Genomic DNA, 26,252 nt, shown 5'->3' with positions numbered 1-26,252 from the left:
ACGAAACTTTCCAGTTTCAAAAAGTAAAGTCCATTTCGTTAGCGAGATATATGCGATACAGAAGCGCGAAATATCTGCTAATTTGAAAACAAGAAAAGTATTTACAACGCTCGGCATCACGATTCATGATTTTATTCCTGGCCATTGGCAACACAGTTTTATTGGAAGAGGTCAGAGAACGGCTGTGCATAATGAATCCACTAGAAGAGTTTTATTGGAGGTGGTCAGAAAACGGCTGTGCATAATGAATCCTCTAGATAGGTTTTATTTAAATAAGAAGTGTTATATTGGAAGTGGTCAGAGAACGGCTGTGCATAATGAATCCACTAGAAGTGTTTTCTTGGAAGTGGTCAGAGAACAGCTGTGTATAATTAATCCACTAGAAGAGTTTTATTGGAGTGAGTGAGTGAGTGAGTGAGTGAGTGAGTTGGATTTTACGGCGAATCGACACAAAATGTAAACTATATCGCCAAGAGTTTTATTTGAAGTGGTCAGAGAACGGCTAGGCATAATTAATCCTCTAGAAGAGTTTTATTTGAAGTGGTCAGAGAACGCCTGTGCATAATGAATCCACTAGAAGAGTTTTATTGGAAGTGGTCAGAGAACGGCTGTGCATAATGAATTTACAAGAAAGGTTTTTTTGGAAGTGGTCAGATAACGGCTGTGCATAATGAATCCACTAGAAGAGTTTTATTGGAGGTGGTCAGAAAACGGCTGTGCATAATGAATCCTCTAGATAGGTTTTATTTAAATAAGAAGTGTTATATTGGAAGTGGTCAGAGAACGGCTGTGCATAATGAATCCACTAGAAGTGTTTTCTTGGAAGTGGTCAGAGAACGGCTGTGTATAATTAATCCACTAAAAGAGTTTTATTGGAATGAGTGAGTGAGTGAGTGAGTGAGTGAGTTGGGTTTTATGGCGAATCGACACTAAATGTAAAATATATCGCCAAGAGTTTTATTGGAAGTAGTCAGAGAACGGCTATGCATAATTATTCCTCTAGAAGAGTTTTATTGGAAGTGGTCAGAGAACGGCTGTGCATTATGAATTCACAAGAAGGGTTTTATTGGAAGTGGTCAGAGAACGGCTGTGCATAATGAATCCACTAGAAGAGTTTTATTGGAAGTGGTCAGAGAACGGCTGTGCATAATGAATCCAATAGAAGAGTTTTATTGGAGGTGGTCAGAGAACGGCTGTGCATAATGAATCCACTAGAAGAGTTTTATTGGAAGTGGTCAGAGAACGGCTGTGCATAATGAATCCATAAGACCTAAACTTATATTTAGACATACTGAATAAGTAGGTTCTAATATTGTTTGTGGTCACATGTCTGCATTTTGCGACCTAAGAGCTCGCACTTATCTAAAAATATTTGATTCATGAAACTTTGAAGGAATTAAATTCAGCACTAGAAGCTATGTCCCTGAGGTTTCATTTGGGACTTCTTCAAGCCCTCCACCCCTGAAACACATTTTAGTTTCAATATATTGTGTTTCCTGCTGATGTTTTGTAGTATTCTTATCCTTAACTCCTCTTACCACTCCACTACATTTTATTTTCATTTAATTGGAAATACACCTTGTCTTTATACAGAGATATTGTAGTGAATTGCAAATTAATTGTTTAATTACCAGAAAAATATAGCAGTTCAAAAGGTCATGCTTAAAGGACATCGACCATAAAAACAGTACGTGTTCTGTTATTTTTTCTGTTAGTATTTCTTATAATTGCCTATAATTTTTCACAGCTGTGACTTTAATTTACATCTTTAATGGTATGTTGATCATTTATCTTTGTTGACCATCATTTTCTCCATATATCGCGTATCAGAATTTATGAATTTAATACCACTATTGAACAGCTCCAGCGTTTATTACTTTCAGTGGACATAGCTCTACCTGTGGCTGGAAAATACAGATATACTGCTAGGTAAAATAAGATAAATATTATTATACTGGGCATTACTTTGATTCTAACAGTTCAAAGGAATAAAAACAACATGTAACATTTATTAAATTATGAAGGTTGCATTTGAGAGCAGTTGTCCTCTTTTAGTTATTACTTGAAAAGAAAACGATTTTTGTTAAAATTAAAAAAAGGTTCCGTCAACAACCGTATACTACGGAAATTGTCACGGAAAATGACTGCGTTGTACGAACTTTACCGACTGCGTTATGGATCTAAATCCTTAACTAGAAATATAAAAATTCACAAGTTTTTAAACATTTTTTTCTAAATAAATTTCTAAGATGCACGGTGACCCAAACCTGATTTTGCCATTTTGAAGCATTTTTGCTGCAAATTATTTTTAAAATCTTAACGTCAGAATTTTTTGTAGATTTAAATACCTTTATTCCATTGAAAATAAAGTGGGTGGGATAATAATGTCAGCATGTAAAAATGAAAGAGATTTGTTAGTGATATGTATGCTTGTATAATACTGATATCACCTTGTATTCATAGTAACCGGTAAGACCTGAAATCCCTATAACATTTAGTGGGATATCATATGTTTTATAAAGTACCACCATTTTTTCAATTTTACAAAATTTCAGAAATGCTTAAACAGTGGGTGAAGAAAATGCCCTAAAAAATTAAAACGAGTTCGGTGACCTGTGCTTTTTCTTCGCTTTTTTGTCTTGTTCTTCAAGCCTACAGAGTATAAAAAAATTCTTAACGTTAGAAAAAAAACGATCCTACATCCTTAAAATGTTGCAGTTTGAAAACTCGGACGCGGTGGAAAAGAAATTGGTGCACTTGGGTTAAAGAAACTTTGTGCCCGATGGCTGCCTCACATGTTAACAGAAGAGCAAAATGCCATTAGGGTCAAATGTGCTAAAGAAACACTGGAAAAGTTCTCAAGATGATCGCACAATGTGACACACCTCCTAACAGGAGATGAGACCTGGTTATACTTTTATGAGCCTTAGCCGTGTTGGCAACAGACAGTGGCTGCGAAAAGGTGACCGTAAACCAGTAATTGCAAAAAGACCTAAAAATGTCAGAAAGGTTTTGTATTCTATCTTTTTTAACTCATTGCAATGGGTACTGTTTACAAATTCCTACACCGCCAGGAAAACCAGTCACAGGAAAGGTTTTTAGAGACAAAGTACTGACAGCGGAAATACAAAATATGTGTCAATGAACTGGTCTTCGCAGTCTCTATTTGATCCATGACAACGCTGCGGCTAACAAAAGTGCCATCGTAAGAGTTGAAAAAGTGGTACAAATCTAGCATCCCGCTTATTCACCAGACCTTAGTCCTTCTGAATTTTTACTCTTTCCAAGGCTGGAAGAGATACCGGCTAGGCGCAAATATTTATTGAATTAAGCACTTTGGAGAGATATTTTTCACTTACTTAAGACTATACCAAGTGAAGCTAGACTACTCTGCAGCGTTCACATTTTCGATTTCGATTTCTCGACTGCAATCAAGGGCGAATACTTTGAAGTGATAAACTTAGTTTGAAGTCTGTTTACAGACTGTGGATGATACTCCAGCACGATTACGATTGTCATTTTTTTTTCCGGATTTATCATACCCGTTAAATATAATTGATAAAATGATCGACCGAGCCATGCATTTTATATGTTATTCAACTCCTAACTGCACTATTAATCAATCTATAATTCATTTTATAGCACCGCTTTCAATGTTAAACTTCTTTGATAGTAAGATGCATGAATCAGTTTTAGATATAGGTTTGGGTGCAGTATAAAAAAGGTCTATGTAATAAATGTACAGACATAACAGTGTGGATTTCTGATTGATAAGCCTTTTGAGAAAGATTACGTTGGAAAGAGCAAAAACTGTTAAGCATGTATGATAGAATTTTTGTAAGCTTACTAATATATTTTACAGTTACCCCTATGTTCAACTTACATCAGATTAAGGGAAATTCGGCCAAAAATAAAGGTCAAGTTTTGTTTTCGCAACGAGTACAATCTGAATGGTTAAGTGGTATATTATTGGACACATTTTGATGATTTATTATTTATTTTCGGAATATGGTTTGTTTGAAACAAATTTTCAAAGAAACATTTTTCAAATTGGCGGATATTCTGGAGGAAAAAAAACCGCTTAAATATCCTTAAGACTGCGCAGGTAGGTCTTTCAAAATATTTGATGTCCTCTATATATGAGACTGTGCGTATTAACTTTTTAAATTTTTCTCGAGCTTCTATGTTAAACGCATACGATAACATACTTTGGAATATGTTTATCTGCAGATGGAAATCAAAATTCTGTTACTGGTTTATCTTGGATGCATTGTTGCAGTCCACGATGCTTTCAATGGAAAAGAAATTGCTGCACAAATCGGGAAAGCATTAGAAAAAGGCGAGAAAGCTTTCATAAAAATTGAAGATAACGAAAAGCAAAAACAAAAAGACGGTAAGGCTATATAGCAATATTTCTTGGAAGATACCAAAACTATTGTTCTCACATAATAGGTATTGAAAGGAGATTTTTGCAGAATATGAAATAAACGTAAAATACAGGTTATTATATATCACAAGTGTGTAAACAATGATATCAACAAAGCATATCATACTGGTTTTCCCGATGGTCGAACTTAGACATCATGACATGAGTTCACAATATATATATATATATAAAGAAGTCACATACATGTACGATGATGAGTGATTGAATATAACAACAAATGCTGGCTCTTAACTTGCAAAATACATTGAATTCTGATTTGCACACTAAACCCAGATTCATTTCGTAATAGTTTCAAGTTGTAATATTAATAAATGAAATTTCCCGTTAAAAGTTAATATTATCATTATTTTATTATTTCAGTGTATGAATGATGAGATAAAGACGCATTTTGAAACTAATATGTCAATTAATCCATGTGCTTTCACAACATCCTATAAAGTATTCAGAGCAATTATTCAGCAATGTTTTAAGCCTAAATAATTAGATATCAACCTAACAATGAGAAATACTCAATTTGCCATGACTTTATATCATATTTAGATATATAAGATTTCGTTGATTTTAAACATTCATCAATGCGTTTTGTGATACGTCTCCTGACATTCCAGAGCCAAGGTTCACGTAAATCAGAACTGTCCACTGTCCGCTAAGGATTTCCTTAATTTCCCTTGCAATCAAAGACAAACCCATTCATACAATACATTATTCTGAAGAACTCTGAATGGGGTTATGTGTTTTAAACATCTTAACTGGCTCATATTTATCATAAAACATTTTTAGGTAGGGTAAAAGGTGCATGAAGTCACCAACCCTTTAAGACTCAAATATTTTTGTGTTTACTTATTGTACGTACAGACTATCTTAGCTGGAATGAATAAAAGCAACATTTCCTTGATAAAGGCTTGTACATTTCCATGTGCGATAATTTACACAAAGAAAATACATTTTCGGTCTTCGAATCGACCCTGTAAAAGATATCCTAAAATACAAAAAAAATCTTACCATCAGCACAGGAGATCTTTTGAATGATGTATACTTTATATCAGGATCTTGCAATTTATATAAAATAATCTGTTACTGCTTAGATTACATAACAGTTTGATATTGTTTCTTTCAGGGATAGACAAAACGAACAAGACAACAGCAACAGACCAACTGGCATTGATTGCTGCACCAGAAGAAGACACCAGAAAACTTGCAAAGAAAGCCAGTATCCAGCTGGCGGCTTTAAAGGAGCTCCTTTTAATGTAATAGGATTTTATAAAATTAGATATGGAATGTAATGACTAGATTCATTCGACCAAATTTTCAAATTGAAACTATAGGGAATTATGTACAGTAACTACTGCCTTATCCATTTATTCTAAATTTTAACTGTTGTTTTTCCTACTAACTATACTTATTTTAGTTCAATCATTAAGAATACTGAAACTGTTAGAATAGATCTACTTTATGTAACTTTTGTACTGCATGAAGTTCTTATGTAAGCGTGTTTTGCCTACAGTCTATTTCACGATCAAACAGGCCCAATTTATGTATTAGACAGCATTGTATACATCGCAAAAACCAAAAGCAGAAATTCTACTATCAAATTCATAAGCAATATAATCTATCGAAAGATTCTTTGTTAGCATAAAACTTCGCAGCTTAGCAACAATCTCGATTGGACTGAGTCTGTTCATGACAAGTGACGAGATAAACACCCCTCACTCCCCTTAACCATGACTTATCTCCAGCTTTATTATCCATAATCATTGAATGGACTCCATGAATGCAAAAGATAAGAAAATGTAACAGAATATCGGGAGTCAAAGTATCGATTTGATTGTACAATCTGGCGTTCTAAACTATGAAGATTATCACCAACTTGGTTCTCCAATTCAACATTCACAGATAAATGTTAAGAAAATAACTTGATTTAAACAGTATGAAAGACTTTGAAAACGGATGATGCAACATAGGTCGGTTGCAGTAGAATATATTCTAAACAATCTACATTGCATTTTCAGGGAGAACCTGAACATATACAGTTTAAAAGCAAATAAAAAGTACCTACGCCTTTGGAAGCAGAAGTTTCACGAATACTGTCCAGGAATTTACACTGTATGTGAACATTCAACGCCTACACATAAGATATAATAAATAACATAGTTAAGGTTCTACATTTACATTCAGTGTTGCAAAAAAAGAAAATAATATATTTAAACTTACTCTTATGAAATGTGTATCTTGAAGTGCAGGGGTGGGGGTGGGGGGAGAGAGAGATAGACAGAGAGAGAGAGAAAAAAAAACAGCATTCTTGATCCCTGGAACTTGCAAGAAGAAACGTTTTGATTGACGGACAACTGCCATCACATGCACTTACATTACCCTAAGTTGAAAAGAAGCCAAGGAGTTTAGTATATAAAGCAAATAAGGCATACTTAAGTGAATTACAGTTTTCTTTCGCATCACCGAAGGATACGGTTTAGAACTTAGAAATGACAGTCTGAATAAAAATTTAAATAATCCATAACAATATGAAATTTTGATAGAAAGTTTCATTAAATATCTTTAGGGTACAACATGTGATCCCAAAGCCTACTACAGAACAGCAGACGGCACTTGCAATAATCTACAGAATCCCACCTGGGGCGCGCTTTTATGTCCGCAAAGGAGAGAAATTCCACCCATGTATTCTGACGGTTGGTTGAACCTTTGTATTTGCAAGTCTGAAATGGACCATGTATTTGCAAGTCTGAAATGGACCAAGTATTTCGCAATTGATACAATGATTCATTGATTTGTCTTAAGTTTCTTTCTATCTGTAGAAGCAGAGTACTTACACACTTTAACACGAATATATCCGCATTCAACATTTATCATTACAAACCTTTCGCAGCTAAAGAAAATAAGTGTTCTTTCAGGTATTGATGCACCCCGAGATCGCGACTTGTTAGGTTATCCCCTCCCAAGTGCTCGAGTGGTCAGTAATGCACTGTACAAAGTTGAAGGGAAATCACCAAGGAACGATAAGCTCACGATGATGGTCATGCAATGGGGTCAATTCATCGACCACGAATTTGTAGCTACACCTATCCTTAAAGGTAAAGTTATTATACAAAATGTCCCACTACTTATTTTCCGGTTAGGAAAAATCTGGTTTTTGAGTGGTATATGACCTATGTATTGAAAAATCACCCAATTTTCGGATCACTTTATTAAAAGATTATTATAACGTTGAGCATCAGTTTATTATCTGAATGAATTGATAGAACAAACAAATTGCCGTTTTGTTATATTTTTAAGATAAATAAAGTAAATAATAATAGAATAAAAATATGATTTTTTACATCTAATAGTACAGTTGAAAGCATTTATAAAGCCAAAGAAAAGTGTATAAAAATGAGTGCAGGTGATTCAATGACAACGGACTACATATGTCACTAGGTATGCCGAGAAGCCTATTAGGAGTTCGGACAAAAAATCTCAACAAAAAACGGTCAGTGACCGCCTATTGTGTCTGTCTTGGAAAGTATATTTAGCCCCAGTATCACCCGTTGTGATACCTTGTATCATAGATTTTTGCAATTCATTCCAATATGCTTCACACGATACTTTTTCTGACTGTAGTTTCTTTTCAATCCAGGTGAAGAGGGAGCTAATATAGAATGTTGCGGCGAAGGAAACGAAAATAGGTTAGTTTCCTTGCTATGTGAAATATTTCATGCATTATATCTAATTACCCATCACGGATAAAGGGTAGTTACCTACTGCTCGGGTCTGCATTTTTTTTTCACAAACATGTTCATAATCAATTATGTCTCCAAATATATGTAAAATTCAGAGCGTTCTACAATTCATCGTTTTCAGGAGAGCATACCCATGAGTCTTAATTACGGCCGCAAAGTATGTGCCTGCATATAAACTGAAGGGCTTGTAATTCCCCATGTGCTGTATATTTGCATTTACATTTCTTGCGTACGAACAAGTGGACATATGCCTAGAGGATGAAGACATAATAGTACTTTGATTTATTTCTTGTACAAGGGTTGTTTTACGAATTGATCCATGTAAACTAGTATGCTTTTTACGGTTCAATTTGTGCAAATGAAATAGAAATATTTTATTAAAGTTATAATCCTGTTAAAAATCACCGTTTAAATAAAGCAAATAACTTTGTAGGTTTGTAGAAAACAGTCTAATGAACAAATTCGCCCGTTAGTTAGACTTGGATGGCCAAATATTGTTGAGATACGAATGGATATAAAACCATGAAATATTTAATGACCAGCTGGTCACTAATTCACTCGCCAGGCTTCGCCGAATTCCGTAAACCAACGAAGAAAGTGTCACGTGACAAAAATTAAAACACGTCGAAAACAACAATGGCTGATCGGCCGTGATAGGATCTTGTGCAAAGACGGCGGATAAATACAGAAATTTACAAATATTTTGCTTTTCGATGCCATTTCTACAAACAATACATTAATGTTATAAAATTAGACTGTTGTTAAGTAAAAGGAAAGGCAATTTACCAGAAAATGTGATACGAATGTGCTAGACATGTTGTTGTTTTGTTTCTTAAAATAGATTAGCGTGGCTCTTTGTACGGTCCCGTACGAACAATCATTTAGCATGGCTCGTATTACGGTCCCGTACGTTTCACAATCAATTTGTCTACATCTGCACAGTAGTCCCTAGCTAAAAGTTCAGATGTTTATATGATATGCTGTTACGGATCTCTGAGCTAAAATGAATCCCGTACTGACACCTAACCAGGAATCGTTCCAGAAGTCTGTCACGCTATAATTTTATCAAATGCAATGGACTCACCTTTTACTACACAATATTTCTAATCAATTTTCCTTTTGATCTGGCATAAATAATTCATGCAACATATTTTGAACACAAGTTTCAAATTGGTACCCCTGTCTGCAATATTTTGTCCGTCATTGCAGTTGTCACCTGATCAGGGTACTCTTCATTTCGAAAAACCAATAGGTGGTAGAGAATCGTTATTTATTGACATTTTCTGAGAAATTGTATGTTGTTTTAGAGAAATTTATGTGATTAAATTAAATTCATAAATAGGTAAAATTTTGATAGTGATTTTCAAGAATAACCACGTGCTCTGAACTGTTGCATGACATCATGAGTTTCTCACGAGATACTGTGCGCGATGTTGCGGTTTGATACTTGTTAGCTAAACAAATGGGGTTTCGCCATAACTTAATGAATGCGACCATCAGAAAATAAAAACAGTGCCAGTTAAGTTATGTAAGCCAGAATTAGATAGTCCCCATTGTCAATGACTGACTGTGACTGGGAGGCGACTGTCTGGTCGACACTTTGATGATTAAGCCTTTATTGAAAACACAAATTAGTGTGCAATGTTAAAATCAGCACTATTATATTACAAGTTACAGGTTAAAAGATGATAAAACATATATTTCAGGTTTGAACATCAGCAATCTAGGCCACTCCTGAACTCATTAAGAGTAGCACTAGATTTAACATGATGTGGTAGGTTGTTTCAGAGTCTAATGGTTAGTGGGGAAAAATGAGTTCTTGTGATAAGGGATGCGACAGGAGGGAATATAAAAGTGAAGGTCCTGAGAGTCTAGCCGGTACTGGTGATCTACAAAAAAACAACAATGGAATGACGGATTTTAAATAAAAGAATCAGGGATGTAGGGATGTGAAATTTCTCCATGTTTCTAACGTTTGCCAGTACAGTTAACATTTCTGTGATGCTTCATCTACAGCCATAGTTGATTTGAACATATCTGGCGGCAGCCTTTCGTACTCTTTCAATTCCATATGTTAGAGATGGTTGAATGCCAAACAGTTGAGCAATATTCCAATTATGGTTGAACATGTTTTGTACGGAGTTTCTTAAATTTGTACATTTATCATTTGTTTGATCATTTCTTTTCGTGTATTTTAGGGTCTTGTTTGTCTTTTTTTGTGATCTAACACTGCTGGTTCGTCTAAATATTAAGCATTTTTATAGTTTTAAATTCATGGATATGTAGCTTATAGCGAAAAACAATGTTTTTTTTATTTCTTTTTATATACCCTAATCACTTCGCATTATCGGAATTTAACTCCTTTGACCGGGTCTTTTTCCAAAGCTCTAATTTATGGAGGTACTGCTAGAGAGGATCACAATCATGCATGATAATTATAGTGAGATAAACTACTGTATCATCAACAACGAGTCTTACGATGCTTTTAAGTGAGCCAGGCAGGTGACTGATATGTTAAGAAAAGGCAAGACCTAAGGACATACCCTTGCGGTTCCCCTGATACCAAATGTGGTATATCTGATTGAAGACCTTTTGTGTTCATATTTAAAGGAAATATTTAATCCACATGGATGCTTTTCTATGTGTACCTAATTGAAATAGCTTGTAGACCAGACGATTGTGATCGACTTTGTCAAACGATTTGATAAAGTCCATTACTATTAGGTCTGTCTATTTACTAGCTTCAAGGTAATCAAAAATTCTTGACTAAAATTTAATAATTGAGATTCACAACTGTGCTTTGAGCGGAAGCCATGTTGGAAGGAATAAAGCAAATTTTATTATCTAGATGATTAATAATATTTGATACTAAAACATGCCCCATCAGTTGGAAGCAATTGCAAGTAAGAGAATAGGTTTGTGATTGCTGGCTTTGCTTCGTGGGCCCTTTATGTATACAGGGACAACGATAGCCGTCCTCCAATCTTGTGGAACACTGCCGGTACCAAGTGAAGACATGTAAAATTTAGTCTCATTTTTATAGAGGAGCAGTGTTTAAGCTGTGGGCGGACATTGTGTTGTTAGCTGTTTCTTTTACTTTCCTGTTTTGTTTTGTTTTTGTTTGTTTGTTGATTTTTTTGTTTTGTTTTGTTTTTTCCCCTTCTGATGAATCTAAGTGAATTGTTTGCTTTTGATGTGATGTTATCACCATACTCTGCCCAAATGAGATACATGTATTTACTTAGTGTGACACTCAGATATTTAGCAGCGTCTCTAGCTTTCAGTGGGGGAGAGAGAGAGGAGATAGAGAGAGAGAGGGAGAGAGAGAAGACTTATTATTGTCAATAATTAGTTTCAGACTTATCAACCGAAATATGAAAGAAAAAGTAAGCATATTACTTGATATTCAAACGATGATGTGAACTTCTATAGATGACATTTTTATCATTCACACTTATTGCATATGTGTCATACGATGACAACAATATTGCACCCAGACATAAAATTAGTCTTTTTTTATATTCGAAATCATTTCCTGTTTATGTACGACTGAAAATTAAAGAAAAGTAAAGAAATCGGTTGAAAACATATCAGTTGAATGACTTCAGTACAAGGTAATACAAAACTGCCGTACGAATAGCCACCTGCGGTTGATTTCACTATTCATACGGGACCGTACGATTAGCCACTTCCTTTAGCGTAGTCACGGACGTATCCGAATGATGGCGGTTGTGTCGCTGAAACCGAAAGTAACATTTTTATATCTGTCTCCATCGGTGGAATCTATCAATTTACAAGTAAATTTATCCAGCCAATGTCTTCGTGAACGGATGTTTTATGCGTTGCTGTAAAAAAATGACCTTCCTATTACTTTCGCTACGTAATTTTATCTGGCCAGTATTATAACTTTAATGCATTACTCCAAATTCGTTCGTCTACTGCCTCCCAATAGCTTACGTACCGAGAGCAGATACCGGGATTTGGAAATTTCTCTTAACCCATAATAATGCTTTCCAATCCAGGTACGCACCAAATGATGACCCATACCTATTTATTGAATGTGTGAACTGATCTCGGAAATTAAGATCAACTTAATAATCGATTTTTTTTTGTGTTTAACAGGACACAATGCTTTCCTATCCGTATACCAAATGACGACCCCTTCTTCAATAAAACGTGTATGGGATTTGTACGTTCTGCACCCGTGTCAGATCACAATTGTGAACCAGGTAGAATGATTTTAGTGACATTTTGGTGGTTTATTTCTTAAATTACTTTATCTATTACAGTCTCTGTCGGCATGACATGTTTTTCATAATTTAGACGTGCATTTCCTGCACGCAATTACAATCAGTTTGCATAATTCTACAACATAATTTAAGTTCAGCAGAGCGCACAAAGTACGTCTATGTAGGATATCTCTAAAATGACTTGGTGTATGTTAATTAAACTTGACATATATGCTCTTTATGTGGTTATCTATTAGGCCTGTTTGAGAAACCTATTCCATACAGAACCTGTTTCCATTGTAAAAAAGGAAAATTTAAAAAAAATAAAGAGAAACTAAATAGTATCACAGAAATTTACCTCGAATAACTTTTACTAAGCATGCTCACATTTTGTTGTATGTTTAATGTACTTGCGAATGTTCCTTTGGTAGCATTCTAATGAAATTGTTCAAATAAAACATGACGGCCAGAGAGCGTGGTCAATTAGTCAATTGATGAAGCCTTTAAAATCTTTTTGTCAAAAACTGTTTGTCCGGTGCTTAGCTCAGCAGGGTTACTTTGATCACACACAATCCGTTGTCTATCCTTTGTCTGTCGTCCGTTTAGTAGGCGTCAACAGTTTCTTTAAACAATTTCTCCTCTCAAACGTTTTCGAGGACTAGATAAAACTTGGCGTGGATGTTCATTTGTTGATTCTCTTCTAAACTGGTTCAAAGAAAAACATTCTATGCCGAACTCTTGTTGTCATGGCAACGGAAAGGAAAAAAAGGATAGAAACTACTGGGTGTATAACAAAAGAATTTCATAACATGCTCCTGTTTAACTCACTAATAAGATTGTTCAGACTAACACAGTTCGTCAAAAACACATGACTGCTTGAGGGCGTGGTCACCGTTCGCTATATTCACACGCTCGGAAACTAAAAAATGTGTTAGAAGCTGATGGGCTGATTTAAAAATAATTCCAAATGAACAAGGCCGTAAAAGAGCGTAGTTACTTAACCCTGTATGTATTTAGATGGAAATTCCAAAAACCTTCTTGTGATAAACTATTGGACCGATTTTAAAGCAAGTGTAAACAAATGGTCCTTGGGTGGCTCTTTACATTTTTTTAATATTTCAATTTCTCAAATAAATAGAGAAATAAATAAATTAAAAAAATAAACCGTCGGCCTTCTGTAAGCCAGTTGTATAGATTCCTCACATGCAGGAATTCTACAGCCAAACTAGCGGGGCTATTTATTATAGTAAATAACAAGGCAGATATGTATTTAAATAAAAGGACATCAAAATTGATATGAATGTGTATATATAGCCTTCAGATATTTTGTACATTCTTCAGCAAAACAGAATTGAATGTTCCTAAGCAGAATTTCCTTAACTACATTTTTTAATGATATTAACATTCTGGTCTTTTATGATCAACATTTGAGACGGCCACCACCACGCCTTTGACTGTCCCTTTCGTAAGTATGTATGACTATATTTCTTCAATTTTGTCTTTATCTATTAATCTTTATTAAGGTTTCCGGGAGCAGATGAACCAAGTGACTTCATTCATAGATGGCTCTGGAATATATGGCTCTACACTTAACAGCACCAACGCATTGCGTACAATGAACAACGGTAAATGCTTATTTTTATGTATTCTTATTTAATGGTAATAAAATGGCCTTACAGCTATTATGTTAATGCAATGTGTGTCTGACTATGCGAGCGTGCATGTGTGTTCGCGTTTATCGTCTTTTTAACATTTTTTTAGTCATATAAAGGACGGGATCTGCGAGTAGTAGTGAGCGCAGTGCACAAATTTATAGTGCTGCCTCACTGTAATACCATGCCGTAGACACGTGTCATGATACCCGATCCAGTCACATTATACTTACACCGGGCTGACCAGTCCTAGTACTATCCTTCTTTTGCGCAAAGTGAGGAAGCTGCTAGTACCGTTTTCACGTCTTTGGAATGGCGCGTTGTTAAGGTCGCTAACTTTGAATTGACCCCCCTCACCGGCGTGGGGTCAAAGTCTCGCTCGGGGAGTTGATTTCTTTATGTGTGGAATCCACCCAGCTACTTTATGATAGGTCGGTGGTTCTACTCATGTGCCAACTCGTGATAAAATAATGCACTGGGGTCTTCTTCCATCATCAAATGCTGGAAAGTCGCCGTTTGACCCATAATTGTGTCGGTGTGACGTTAAACCCAACATAAACATAACAAATTTAAAAACTAGTATGACGCGACCATGGAGCGAACTCTCGACCCTCTGCTCTCAAACTGGGCGCTCTACCGTTCGGCTAATGAAATAGAAGACCTAAAGTGTCTCTTTCGGACATTATTTTTAGCACGGTCGGACATCTAGGTAGAAAAAGCGTAAACATTCACGTAAACAGTAGCGTGTTGATAAAACATACACAGATGTCAACGGAAGGATTTTCCATCTATGAATATCGAATGATTTCATATCTGTAAAATCAATATTTGCCTACTTCATATTTGAATAAGTTCAAAATAGTTTAAGTTAACCTAAGCTTTTACAAATCTTCAACTTTTGCAAAAGCTGATATTAATAACACACAAGCTATCAAACAAATTTATTATTGTAAATCATACATTGACAGAAGTTATGTTACACATGAAAATAATTCTTGACCGGCAAACACTTGCCCAGTATGCTATAATCACCTTATAATCTGATTAGGATTGCAACACTTCCTAATACGATTAACATTGTTGACACTCGAAAACAGCACCTGCTACAAATCAGATTACGGTGGCAGATTTCAGATACATACGCTTTTAAAACGCACAGAGTTGGAGTTCAGCTTAAAGGAGAAAATTAAGTTCAAATGACTGCGATAAATAATACTTGTCTGGTCACATATTTCCAACAACTGAACCATGTATAATTACATTGTTCTTAAATGTACTTAGTTCATGTATACTTATAAAGTCATATATCCTGCTTATTGAAAAAGCTAATCATGGTTAATGAAATGAATCTATGAGAATAAATTAAGGTAGCATATATATTAAGTCATACATGTCTATTGATATTTCTCATGTAGAGCAGAACAATCACGTTTTCCTATACCTACTTCCTTGTGAAAAGGTTATAAAAGTTATAAAAATTCATTAATAAGACCACTTCGATATTACGACCACTTGAGAAAGGTCCGACAGGCGCGCTTAATATACATGTATATGTTTCACAGTGCTAATACTCGCATGTCAATGTCTTCAATTTTTTCTTGAAACTTACAGTGTCGTTAAATTTGTAAATTTGGATTGCCTCTGAATCAGCACAACCTACTACAAGGTTATTGTTGGCAACATTGTAAGCAATGGCTTTAATATTTTCCATCCCGTATTCGAGCAAAATTGGAATCAAATGTATACAGTCATAATTCAATTCGTATATCCCGCATGGATTCTTTGTGGATATAAATATGTTGTTGTTAATATCAACCTCAACGCCAAGGTAGCTTTCAATATTCCGATCAAAGGAAAGAGACACGATTTTCCCCATTTTAACAGAAAATATTCCTCCGTTTTGATCCAGTATATATATTAGACTATCCGATGCTTTCACCGCTATGCTTTTGGGGGAAGGTCAAGTGGGAAGCTAACTATCCCATCTATTGTCAAAATTCGAATTTCCGTCTTGTATCTGTAAAGACACAATAGATATATATGTGACTCGTGACTTGAAATGGCCCTATACAAACGCAACCTGTTTTAAAACGTTTCTTGATCAAAAGGAATTGGCCAATGCAGACTACAAGCAGCCTGTCGTATGCTAATCCTGATATTGCTGCAAGAATTGAATTTGAGACCACTGTAATATCATGAGATGGCCCATCCAAGGTTAACATCGATGATTTCCCCCATCCAACGCGGAACATTTTTATTGCCATATTACTGTAATCGGACACAACAATTCGGCCATCTGACATGCATTTAATACTATTAAGTTCACAGACCCTTTCATCATCGGGGAGTCGTATGTTTTGTTCGTCAGTTAGGAATAATTGAGACTTTGGACGATGAAAATATGTTTGACTGTTATATAGATATTCTTCAGAATCGCTTGTTCTGCTTTTTGCAGACGACTGTCTTTCATCAGGATGTATACTTTTTTTTATAATAATTACTTCTTTAGTCATTAAAGCAACTGTTTGCAATTTTTGCTAATTGATTTTAATGTTAACCGCAACAATCCCATCCCATCAAAAATGTTGTCGTCATCTAGGTAATATTCTGTGACAAGACCATAAGTTTTTACGCGATCCTTTAATGGTTTCGAAATACACTAGAAGTTACTGGTTTGCTCACAAATTCAACATTCTTTTTAATTGGTTGGGTTTTGTTGGATTCGATGGGTTTTGTAGGAAGAGATTAAGATATCATTTGTAGCATTTTCTGATCGTCTTCGTATTGAATCGTTTCAACTTTCAACTTTAGTTTTACAATTTGTTTTGATTGAAATGTCGATATTATGATTGGTGACGTATACCCGGATACGTACATGCATGACAACGTATCTAATTTTTGGTTGTACGTTTTTGGAAACAAGCCAAAAAAACGGGAAATTTAAAAATGCCATTTTATACTTTTGAAATATACAGGTTTGCTTAAGACATTCAATGATAGCAGCGAAACAGATAGTAAACTACTACCCAAGGATTCCAATGACAAGTGCACACTTGAAAAGCCAGAAGATCGCTGTAACCTAGCAGGTATTCGGCTCACTGTTTGTTCCATGTTTTCCTTAATGAGGTTTATTTTAGTTTCGTTTCTGTACTATTGGTCCAAAATTGTGGAATGAACTGCCGTTAGAATTACGCAAAAATAAATCACTTGATGTATTCAAAAACTTATTTCAAGACACTGTAATTTAGAGATTTTATGGTATTGTTTGATATTTTTGAACAATTGTTTTATATGTTGATATGTTTAGGACATGAATGTTTTCTAAGATTAAATTATCTCGAACGCTCGACATCTTATCTCGTGCGTACGACATCTTATCTTAATGCGTACGACATCTTATCCCGTGCGCACGACATCTATATATATATAATGAAGATAGGATGACAAATTATGTACACTGCTTTTTCCAAATGATGTGATAAACTTGTACTTGTGGGAAGTTTAAATTATATCTGATTAGGTGGGACCCTAATTATCTACTTGTCCGTATGTTTTTATTGATGACTGAGATAAACATAAAGGACCTTAATATATATACATGTAGATAAGATGTCGTGCGTTCGAGATAAGATGTCATGCGCACGATATAAGATGTCGAGCGCTCGAGAAAAGATGTCGAGCGCTCGAGATAAGATGTCGTGCGCTTGATATAAGATGTCGAGCTCGAAATAAGATTTCGTTCGTACGAGATAAGATGTCGTGCGCTCGAAAAAAGATGTCGTGTGCTCGAGATAAGATGTCATGCGCACGAAATAAGATGTTTAATCAAATTAACCAGTTTCAGTTTCAGTTTATATATACATGCAACATGTTTTTATATTTAAGGCATACAGACACTAAATAGGAAAATGGCACGAAAAAATGGTAGTCGCATAATAGCTACAAATAGTCTTCAGCTATTTCGATCTGTAGAGCTATTTTCCTTATTTTCTATGCAACTTATTTGCTATAATCACATGACAGATCTATGCTTGACATGTAGGTAGCTTTTTCATAATGAAATAACAACATGACAGAAATTTTCATGGAAACTTATATCATACACCAATACTACAATTTGGGGTCTAATTTATTAGCTGATTTTACAGTTTGTGTGTTTGACTGAAAATAGTTTTCTTGCATCAGACATGACCCCAACTTTTCTTTTGATTTTTATTTAATACTGACAAAGTTCTTCAAAAAATGTAAGTTACAGACATTTTATATGGGTCCTGATGTGTGCTGCGGCCATTTGAAATATGTCAGTTTTATATAGAATAAAGAAGAATGTGTTGGAACCTTAAACAAATGTGCCAAAATGATATATTTTGTGAAAGCTAGCTGAAGTCAAAGTGGTTTTGTGAAAGTCGATTTCTATTTTATAACTGTTGTACTTTTTAAACAGTAAAAACTTACTGTATTAAAACAGTTGGCAATGCAGTTTACACATACTGCATTAAAACATTTGGCAATGCAGTTAAAGCATACTGCATTAAAACATTTGGCAATGAGTTTAAAGCATATTAAAACAAATGACAGTGCAATTAAAGCATGCTGCATTAAAACAAGTGGCAGTGCAATTAAAGCATACACTATTAAAACTACTCGCAATGCAGTTAAGTCATACACTGTTAAAACATTTGGCAATATTGTTAAAGCATACTCCATTAACACAACTGGCAATGCAGTTAAAGCATATTGAGTTGAACAAGTGGTAATGCAGCTAAAGCTTACTCCATTAAAACAATCGACAATGCATGCTCCATTAAAACGTTTGGAAATGCAGCTAAAGCACAAACAGTTAAAACAATTGGGATTGTAGCCAAAGTATTAATCGTTAAAACACAAGCGACAATGCATGCTTCATTAAAACATTTGTAAATGCAGCTAATGCATCATACAAAAATGCAAATTGTTTCAAACTAAAACAGAATCAATGAAATGTCGTTTTCCTACGGATTTATCAAATAACTACGGTTACAAGAAAACAAGAAATATTCATAAAAAAGATATTCGGCGTTGGGTGGGATTTAATATTTCAGAGTAAAAAGGAGCCTTGAACAAAAAAGCAAAAATAACAGACTAAGTACTGAAGGAAAAAAATAATAAAATTAAAAAAAAATCAGTGCAGCGCTGGAAAAAAACAGTCCTCGGAATAAGTAATCAATCTCTTCACTAACAAAGAGGCATATTCATTCCATATTTCTCTGAATTTATTTAATTTGTTATCTTTTTTGGCATTAAACATCTCTGTCTTCAATAGAACTTCCACTTGTGTTCTGAACATTACAATATTTGGAAATATATTACTCATTCTACATTTAAAGATTGTATATTTAGCCACTAAAATTAGATTGTTGTAGCTTGACTAAATTCATCATTTCCCAAAATTACATCTACAATAGACCAGTTTGTACTTAAATTGGCACATTTGTCCCTGAGCCATCTTTTTACACCATCCCAAAAAGCAGTAGTAAATTCACAATCCCATAGCAAATGTTTTGTAGTTTCACTTTGTCTGTTACAAAAACTGCAGAAGTTATTGTTTTTAATGCCAATTTTTTTCTAACGAAGAGTTTGTTCCTTGTATTCTATGGTTTATTCTGTACTGAGACCACTGTAACTTTGGGTCCCTAGATGCATAGATGTTCAATTTTTAAGTTAACATTCAGATTTAATTCTTGACACCATTTTCTATTGGAACGTGGAAACCTATTAGATTTTTACAGAAAGTCATAGATAAATCTTCAGCCTTTCTTCTTACTATTAACGATTTTGATTGACAAAGGTTTTATAGGATTGTCTTCTTTTCCTACATGATGACCTCTAAAAGTGGAAATTGTTCTGTAAAATGCCAATATTATGTGTATAAATGCGTCCTGTCTGCAGTTAAAGAGGTAAAAAGTTGGCTTACACAGCTACGCCGGTAAATGATACATGGCATCAAAGTCACGGTAAACAAATTCTGTCTTTACCAGTTAGCAATTAATTCATTTAAACTCCTTAGCTGTAAATTATACTACTCACGATTGAAAACTGCATTATTTAATTTCATAGTGTCAGTTATCTTAAAAAATAAATGTTTTAGTTCCTGTGTCCGTGCAAATATAATCATTCAATCACAGGAACACATTTTAATACCTAAACCAATTAGTGTGCTCCAAACTTTCCTGAACCGTAGTCCGGGTCATCCTGTTTGTTAACTTCATTTCAAATACGATTTTGTAATCAACGCTCCTTAAATTCAGATTCAAAATCCAACAATTAACAATAAAATTTAAGTATCTAAAATCTAAAATGTAATAGAGTTATGATTTAGATGGTGCTGTCCACAGAACGGTCTAGTAAAGTTATCCGGTACTATAATTAAAGAGAGTCTTTCCACGCTAGGGTGACGCAATATGTATCGTCACATGTCCATTCTGTTGCAAATACTAGTACACTAATGTGCCATGTTTTTGTCAGGAGATGCACGTGTTAATGTGGTACCAAGTCTTGGTTGGAGTCACACGTGCTTTATGCGAGAACACAACAGAATTGCACGAAAGCTTGCAAAAGTTAATCCGCACTGGGATGACGAGACGTTGTTTCAACAAACTCGACGTATAATGGCTGCAATTATACAGGTGAGAAATGGCTGAGACCTTCAAACAACCTTACCCAGAATATGGTTGAAATGACACTATCTGTAATCAGTCTAATAGTACAAAGTGAGCATACACCATAATATTGATTTATTATAGAATTCCTTAAATTATTGACTTTATTCTTCTCATTGCTGATATATTTGTTTATCGCTTGTTAGTTACTCAGCAAGGCCTCAGTCCAAACTACACTGATAATCTTTGATTGTTGGTTAAAATTTTGAATGATAGTACTATTTTATGTAAATCCTGTAAAAAATAAAAGGCTTCGATAGGAGTAAACCAGTTATACGAAAGAGTCTACATTTTAGATATATTAAGTCTTCATTTTCTCTTACTTTCCTATACATTCTGTAAAAAGATTGTGTTTTATTTTAATTTTTATCCGTTGGTATAATACACTGGAACAACTGATTTTTTAAAGTTTTTTTTTAATAATTGCACAATCGTTGTATAAGTTTGATTAATAGATACACTAAATGTTGTCTCAGTCAAGGCAAAGTGATATTTGTACATTGTCAACACTGTCCCACTAAACACAACATCATCTATTTTATAATATACCTGGACGATTAGAAAGAATACGCATGTGCATGATATTACACAAATCAATTTAGTGTAGTTTTTCAAACAGAAATAAAATTTGTATAGTTCTAGCCAAACCAGAAAATACTTCCAAATAACTAGTATCATTGGCAATTTGTTTGTTTTCACTTAAGATAAATTGATTTTACTAATACAGATAAAAAAATAAAACGATCACTTTTAAATATATGAAAAAACTGCATTGCCAAAATGTAACTATAATAAATTTTACAAGTTATTAAACTGCATTAATTTGGTACTGTGGTATTTTTAGGATATTTTTCTAGATTAGATCATACCGAAATCTTGTATTGGATTATTCCATTTATAAAATGTCAGAGGTGACTAAGGATGTGATAATTTTAGTCCATCGTCCTAGCTACCAAAATAATTATGTAAAATATCTAATGACGTACGTTTAGCTGGGATTGTTAAGGTTTTTAAGGTTTTTCCTCAGCTTTAGGGCAAAGCTGATCTGCACTGTATGGATAACATAATTAACAAATAATCTAGGCCTTCGAGTGGTTTATCGTCTGATTTACCACAGTTCAGAGTTCAGATGCGTAGGAATTGAACCACGGCGGCGTTAGCCCGAGTGGTTAAATACTGAAGCATCTGAACGATGAACCGTGGTAAATTAGACGATAAATCACAAGAAGGCCTAGATTATTTTCATTCTGACATGCTCATTGATATATTTTAATAAATATTATGCTGGACTTCATTTACGCGAGGAGTAACGTATCAGACGTCGTGCGGCAATTTGACGTCATAATTGACGTCATAATGCTCTCGCGCGTCAACCGTTGTTTATCGCAGAATATACAGAGCTTGATTTCCTTCTTTGTTTAACTGGAAATCAAACCGAGTCATGTTAGAAAGTACATTTAATTATAATATTATATCTCAGATTTACACATGTATGTAAAACAACATTTTCTTAGTTTATACAGTAGTAGTTTCGAAGGAAATGACAAACAGAAATATTTCTGCATGAGCATAATCATTACATATATTATGTGTAAGGTATTAGAAAAAAAAATTGTATACCTTTTGCAACAGTGTTTATCAGGTGATGAAAGTTTATAGCTTTATAGTTAAAAAGCAGCTTGAAACTGCAGAAGAAAAAGTAGCCCTGTCTTTCATAGAGTACAGCAATAAACAGCTATGTATGGTTTTACATCGCAACAAAAGTGAATGAACAAGTTTGTATTACTTAAAACCCTTTTCTCATCGAATTATTTGATATTAATCATTCTCCGCATATTTACTCCAGGACAAGTGAACTTTTATTTACTAGAGTACCTGTCGTTTTGTACTTTATTAATTTATGATCAGATTTTATTGAAATTTGACACATTTCTTCATCAAAATTATTGCGGAGCTTTTTGCATAGACTTTGGTATCTGATCTACAACGCCAAGGGTTACAACGGTAAAACAATATTACACTTTCTTTTCCGGGCCATACCTGTGTTGCATGTAACGTTTAATGAGTCTCTTAAATCTCCCGCCGTTTTGTACCCTGAAATACACCTGAGCCTTCCGTAGATGCAAGTTTACGTCGGACCACCTGTTTCTAGACTTGTACATGTTGTCTGTTGTGCTATGGCCTGACTTAAAGTCGAACTGGGCGTCGGATAGTTTTTCGTTGCTTTTAGTCCATGATTTGATTCCCTCATTCAATATTCCCGTAAATATATTACCGAGGGCAGCTTAGAAGTGTTATTCCTCTATATTTATGTGTGTTCATATATGAATAATAAGAATACCTAACTTGCTAGAATTGCCATTGAAATATAAAACTGAAGTAATAAAATATCATATCTTCAGTATAATAATTATGAAGTATCTATTCTTCAGATTATAAACTATAAAGAATACTTACCTGCCATACTTAACGAAGAGACAATGAAGAAGTACGAACTCAACTTGAACACAAATTCGTATTCATGTAAAAAATGTTACAAGCCGGAATTGAACCCGACAATTTTCAACGCCTTTGCTGTTGCAGCATTCAGGTATATATATATATTTGTTATTCTGTAGTTAAATGACACAATGTTGTTATTTATCTATCTTGAATACCCTACATTTTTATACATGCTTAGGAACTTCAAAATAGGTTATATCTAAAAAAATCAGAATCATAATAAACACCAACGTAGCTTTCATATTGTAGATATGGTTTCGTCAATGTGCTAAGGAACATGAAAATAGGTTATTAATTATAGGTTGGTACTGTGAGGAAAGTCACTGGTTCTTTTTATCATAACATTAGATATGAGACATTTGAATAGCATTGCAGATTATGATCACAAATCGCAGCATTGTATAACCGCAGGTATTACACCACCTTGCAACACATGTGCGCTGGACCTAAGTAAGTGTTGTAATTTATTTTGGTCAGGTTTGGACACTCACAGATCGCCGACTATCAGGCTTTGATGAGCAAACAGTACAAGTTTATTGAGAAGAAACCTATCGAAACAACATATCATCGTCCACATATGATAGTGCATGATCATGGAACTGGATTAGATGGAATCGCTCGATGGCTGGCAGCCGATCATAGCCCGCTTGCTGATAGGTAATTATTGTAGCGTTATCTGAAAAGGGGGAAGTCTTATCTGCTGCAAAACTACTGAAACAATACACTTTATCTAATTCGATGAAATATTATGGATAGTTTGTAAACGCATTGCTTTTTTTCATCTTTATCATATAAAAAACTGTTTAATTTGGATTTTCTCGGAGTGTATATTGTTGATATTTTGAATTCTAACACGACCAGCAAATAACCTACATACATGTAGAGCAAAATCTATCTCGGGGTATTCTGCAATAAACCACTCGCGTGCATTGACGTCAACCGATTCAGATGCGTAGCACGGTCGTAAAAAGTAGTTACCATTTTTTCTAACACTGTTGATACTAGTATGTCGTGTTAGAATCGAAATAATAAGTTCCCAAGTGTGATTTATCGTAGAATAACCAGAGTTTTTCGTTCTTATGAAAAATAATATATCACTCAGGCCTACGGCCTTCATGATAATATTCTTACGCATAAGAACTCAAAACTCGGGTTATTCTACGTTAAACCACGTTTGGGAACTTATTATTTCTTAAATAATAATAATACATTTGTAACGAATAATGCAAAGTTCTGTTTTATAAAACTGAACAGATATGCTTAGTTAATATTTTACCAGAATCCTTGAAAATTGTTTAAAAGACGTTGTTTTGCTAGCTTGATTTTTTCGCAATTAAAAACTTACGGTTTTACAAATTTGTGGAATTTTGTACTTCTGCAGATCTTGGCATAGTGAATCAAAGTCCCAATAATGAAATTTTAATTTTAATTTATACCTCGCCTGTAGAATAACGTATGTCTACCTCAGATTTGTCAACAGAATTTCCGTGTATGGTGCACATTACCCTAAAGTTGTACCCGAAAATAAGTAATTATTATACCGGTTAGAAACAATTATCGATTCCCGTACTCCTTATCTAAATTCACGTACGTGTTAGTTTCAATGTGAAGAGAGCACATTTTCTATAGGTGACATATACCGCTTTATGATTTTTATTCGCTAAAATCTTCAATTCTGTAAGTACATTTAGAAAGTATGTAGTTAATATTACTGTTACTAAGAAGCTTCTTCAGTATAAACTTCGTAAGGTGTTTTTAATCTCTAAACAGACAATACAAAACTGATTATAGACTTTATGATAGGACACTTTGGGGGAAAACTTATCCTCAAAGGCTGACGGCTAAGGCTAGATCCAGTGTATCCAAAGGTTTAACTGCAATTTATTTAGTATTCACTGCTTGAGGGCATCCGTGTCGCAAAATTAATATATGATCTGTCTCTGGTTTATTTTGTTGTCCTTATTTGTGCAGTGAGAGGTTATGACCTTTTCACCATACATAAAGCTCTAAAATTTGAAACATTATCTGTAACATGGTTACCTCAAAGAAGGAGAAACTGCCAAACAATTTCGTTTTATTGTGAAAAGATTTCAAAATACCTTCCACCAAAAGGTTAATATGTTTTCGAAATATAATATTAAAGATACAAACCTTTGAAGATTTAGCGATTGAATTATCATGGAGCGTAATATGCCACCTAAAAAAATCTACAAAACCATTGATCTCCGGTAACAACTTCAATTTTGTCTTCAAAACCAATATGGACGTTTATCATAACCATTACTTTAAGCATACAAAAAGGAAATGTGAGTCAACTTTGACAAGTCATAGGACACAATAAAATATGTATAGGTCATCTTTAACAGGTACAAGAATGCAGAGATAGTAAAAGTCGATAGTAAATATGAGAGTTTTTCGGATTTCTATCAAATATTTATTCAAAAGGATGCATCAAGTTACCTAATTGTGTTTAATACGGTCGCTGGATTGTGAAAATCTTCTGCTACTGAAATTTTCAAAGTGAGGCTAATGGTTTTGAACTGATCTGGATTACATCACACTTGTAATGTTACGTAATTGACAAATTAGTACAAAAAATCCAGCAGAGTTGGTACCGTTCGAGAAGTGGTCTACAGATTAAAATCGCTTCCTTTGAGGAACGCATGTTAAAAGCATTCTTTCATATAAGCGTATTGTCACTAAATGTATCTTGAAACTTAAATAAATTAAAAAAAGAAATGAAAAATTAAGACAGGAATCATTTGTGACAGCAAACTGTTATTAAACAGTTTTCACGGACGGTGTCCAATATAAATCCATACTGTTTTTAAATTAGCAAAAATCATGAACAGCAATTTGTTCATGTTTCATTTTGGAATAAGATGACTGCCATACTCCGGGGAAAACAAGAGGCTTTGGTTTAATATCCGTCTAACATGTTGTGACTATTTTGCTGAATAAAGACATTTTCTCATTAAAGCGCTGACAGTTAT

The 26,252-nt window shown here is 34.4% G+C and overlaps 1 protein-coding gene across 1 annotated transcript in view; it reads left to right on the top strand.

The window, feature by feature from the left end:
* The first annotated feature begins 244 nt into the window (after positions 1-244).
* LOC128546789 (myeloperoxidase-like) overlaps positions 245-26,252 on the top strand; it is a 37,758-nt gene continuing 11,750 nt past the window's right edge. Inside the window, exons 1-13 of the mRNA XM_053518121.1 lie at positions 245-398; positions 4,280-4,393; positions 5,565-5,694; positions 6,409-6,550; positions 7,005-7,131; positions 7,354-7,533; positions 8,076-8,124; positions 12,301-12,407; positions 13,931-14,032; positions 17,035-17,145; positions 20,564-20,724; positions 23,190-23,347; positions 23,737-23,916. Coding sequence (XP_053374096.1) covers positions 245-398; positions 4,280-4,393; positions 5,565-5,694; positions 6,409-6,550; positions 7,005-7,131; positions 7,354-7,533; positions 8,076-8,124; positions 12,301-12,407; positions 13,931-14,032; positions 17,035-17,145; positions 20,564-20,724; positions 23,190-23,347; positions 23,737-23,916 — 1,715 coding nt within the window. The remainder of the gene's footprint in view (positions 399-4,279; positions 4,394-5,564; positions 5,695-6,408; positions 6,551-7,004; positions 7,132-7,353; positions 7,534-8,075; positions 8,125-12,300; positions 12,408-13,930; positions 14,033-17,034; positions 17,146-20,563; positions 20,725-23,189; positions 23,348-23,736; positions 23,917-26,252) is intronic.

Source organism: Mercenaria mercenaria, chromosome 11, assembly GCF_021730395.1.
Source record: "Mercenaria mercenaria strain notata chromosome 11, MADL_Memer_1, whole genome shotgun sequence".
Lineage (NCBI taxonomy): Eukaryota > Metazoa > Mollusca > Bivalvia > Venerida > Veneridae > Mercenaria > Mercenaria mercenaria.
This window is presented reverse-complemented; position numbering and strand designations above follow the sequence as displayed.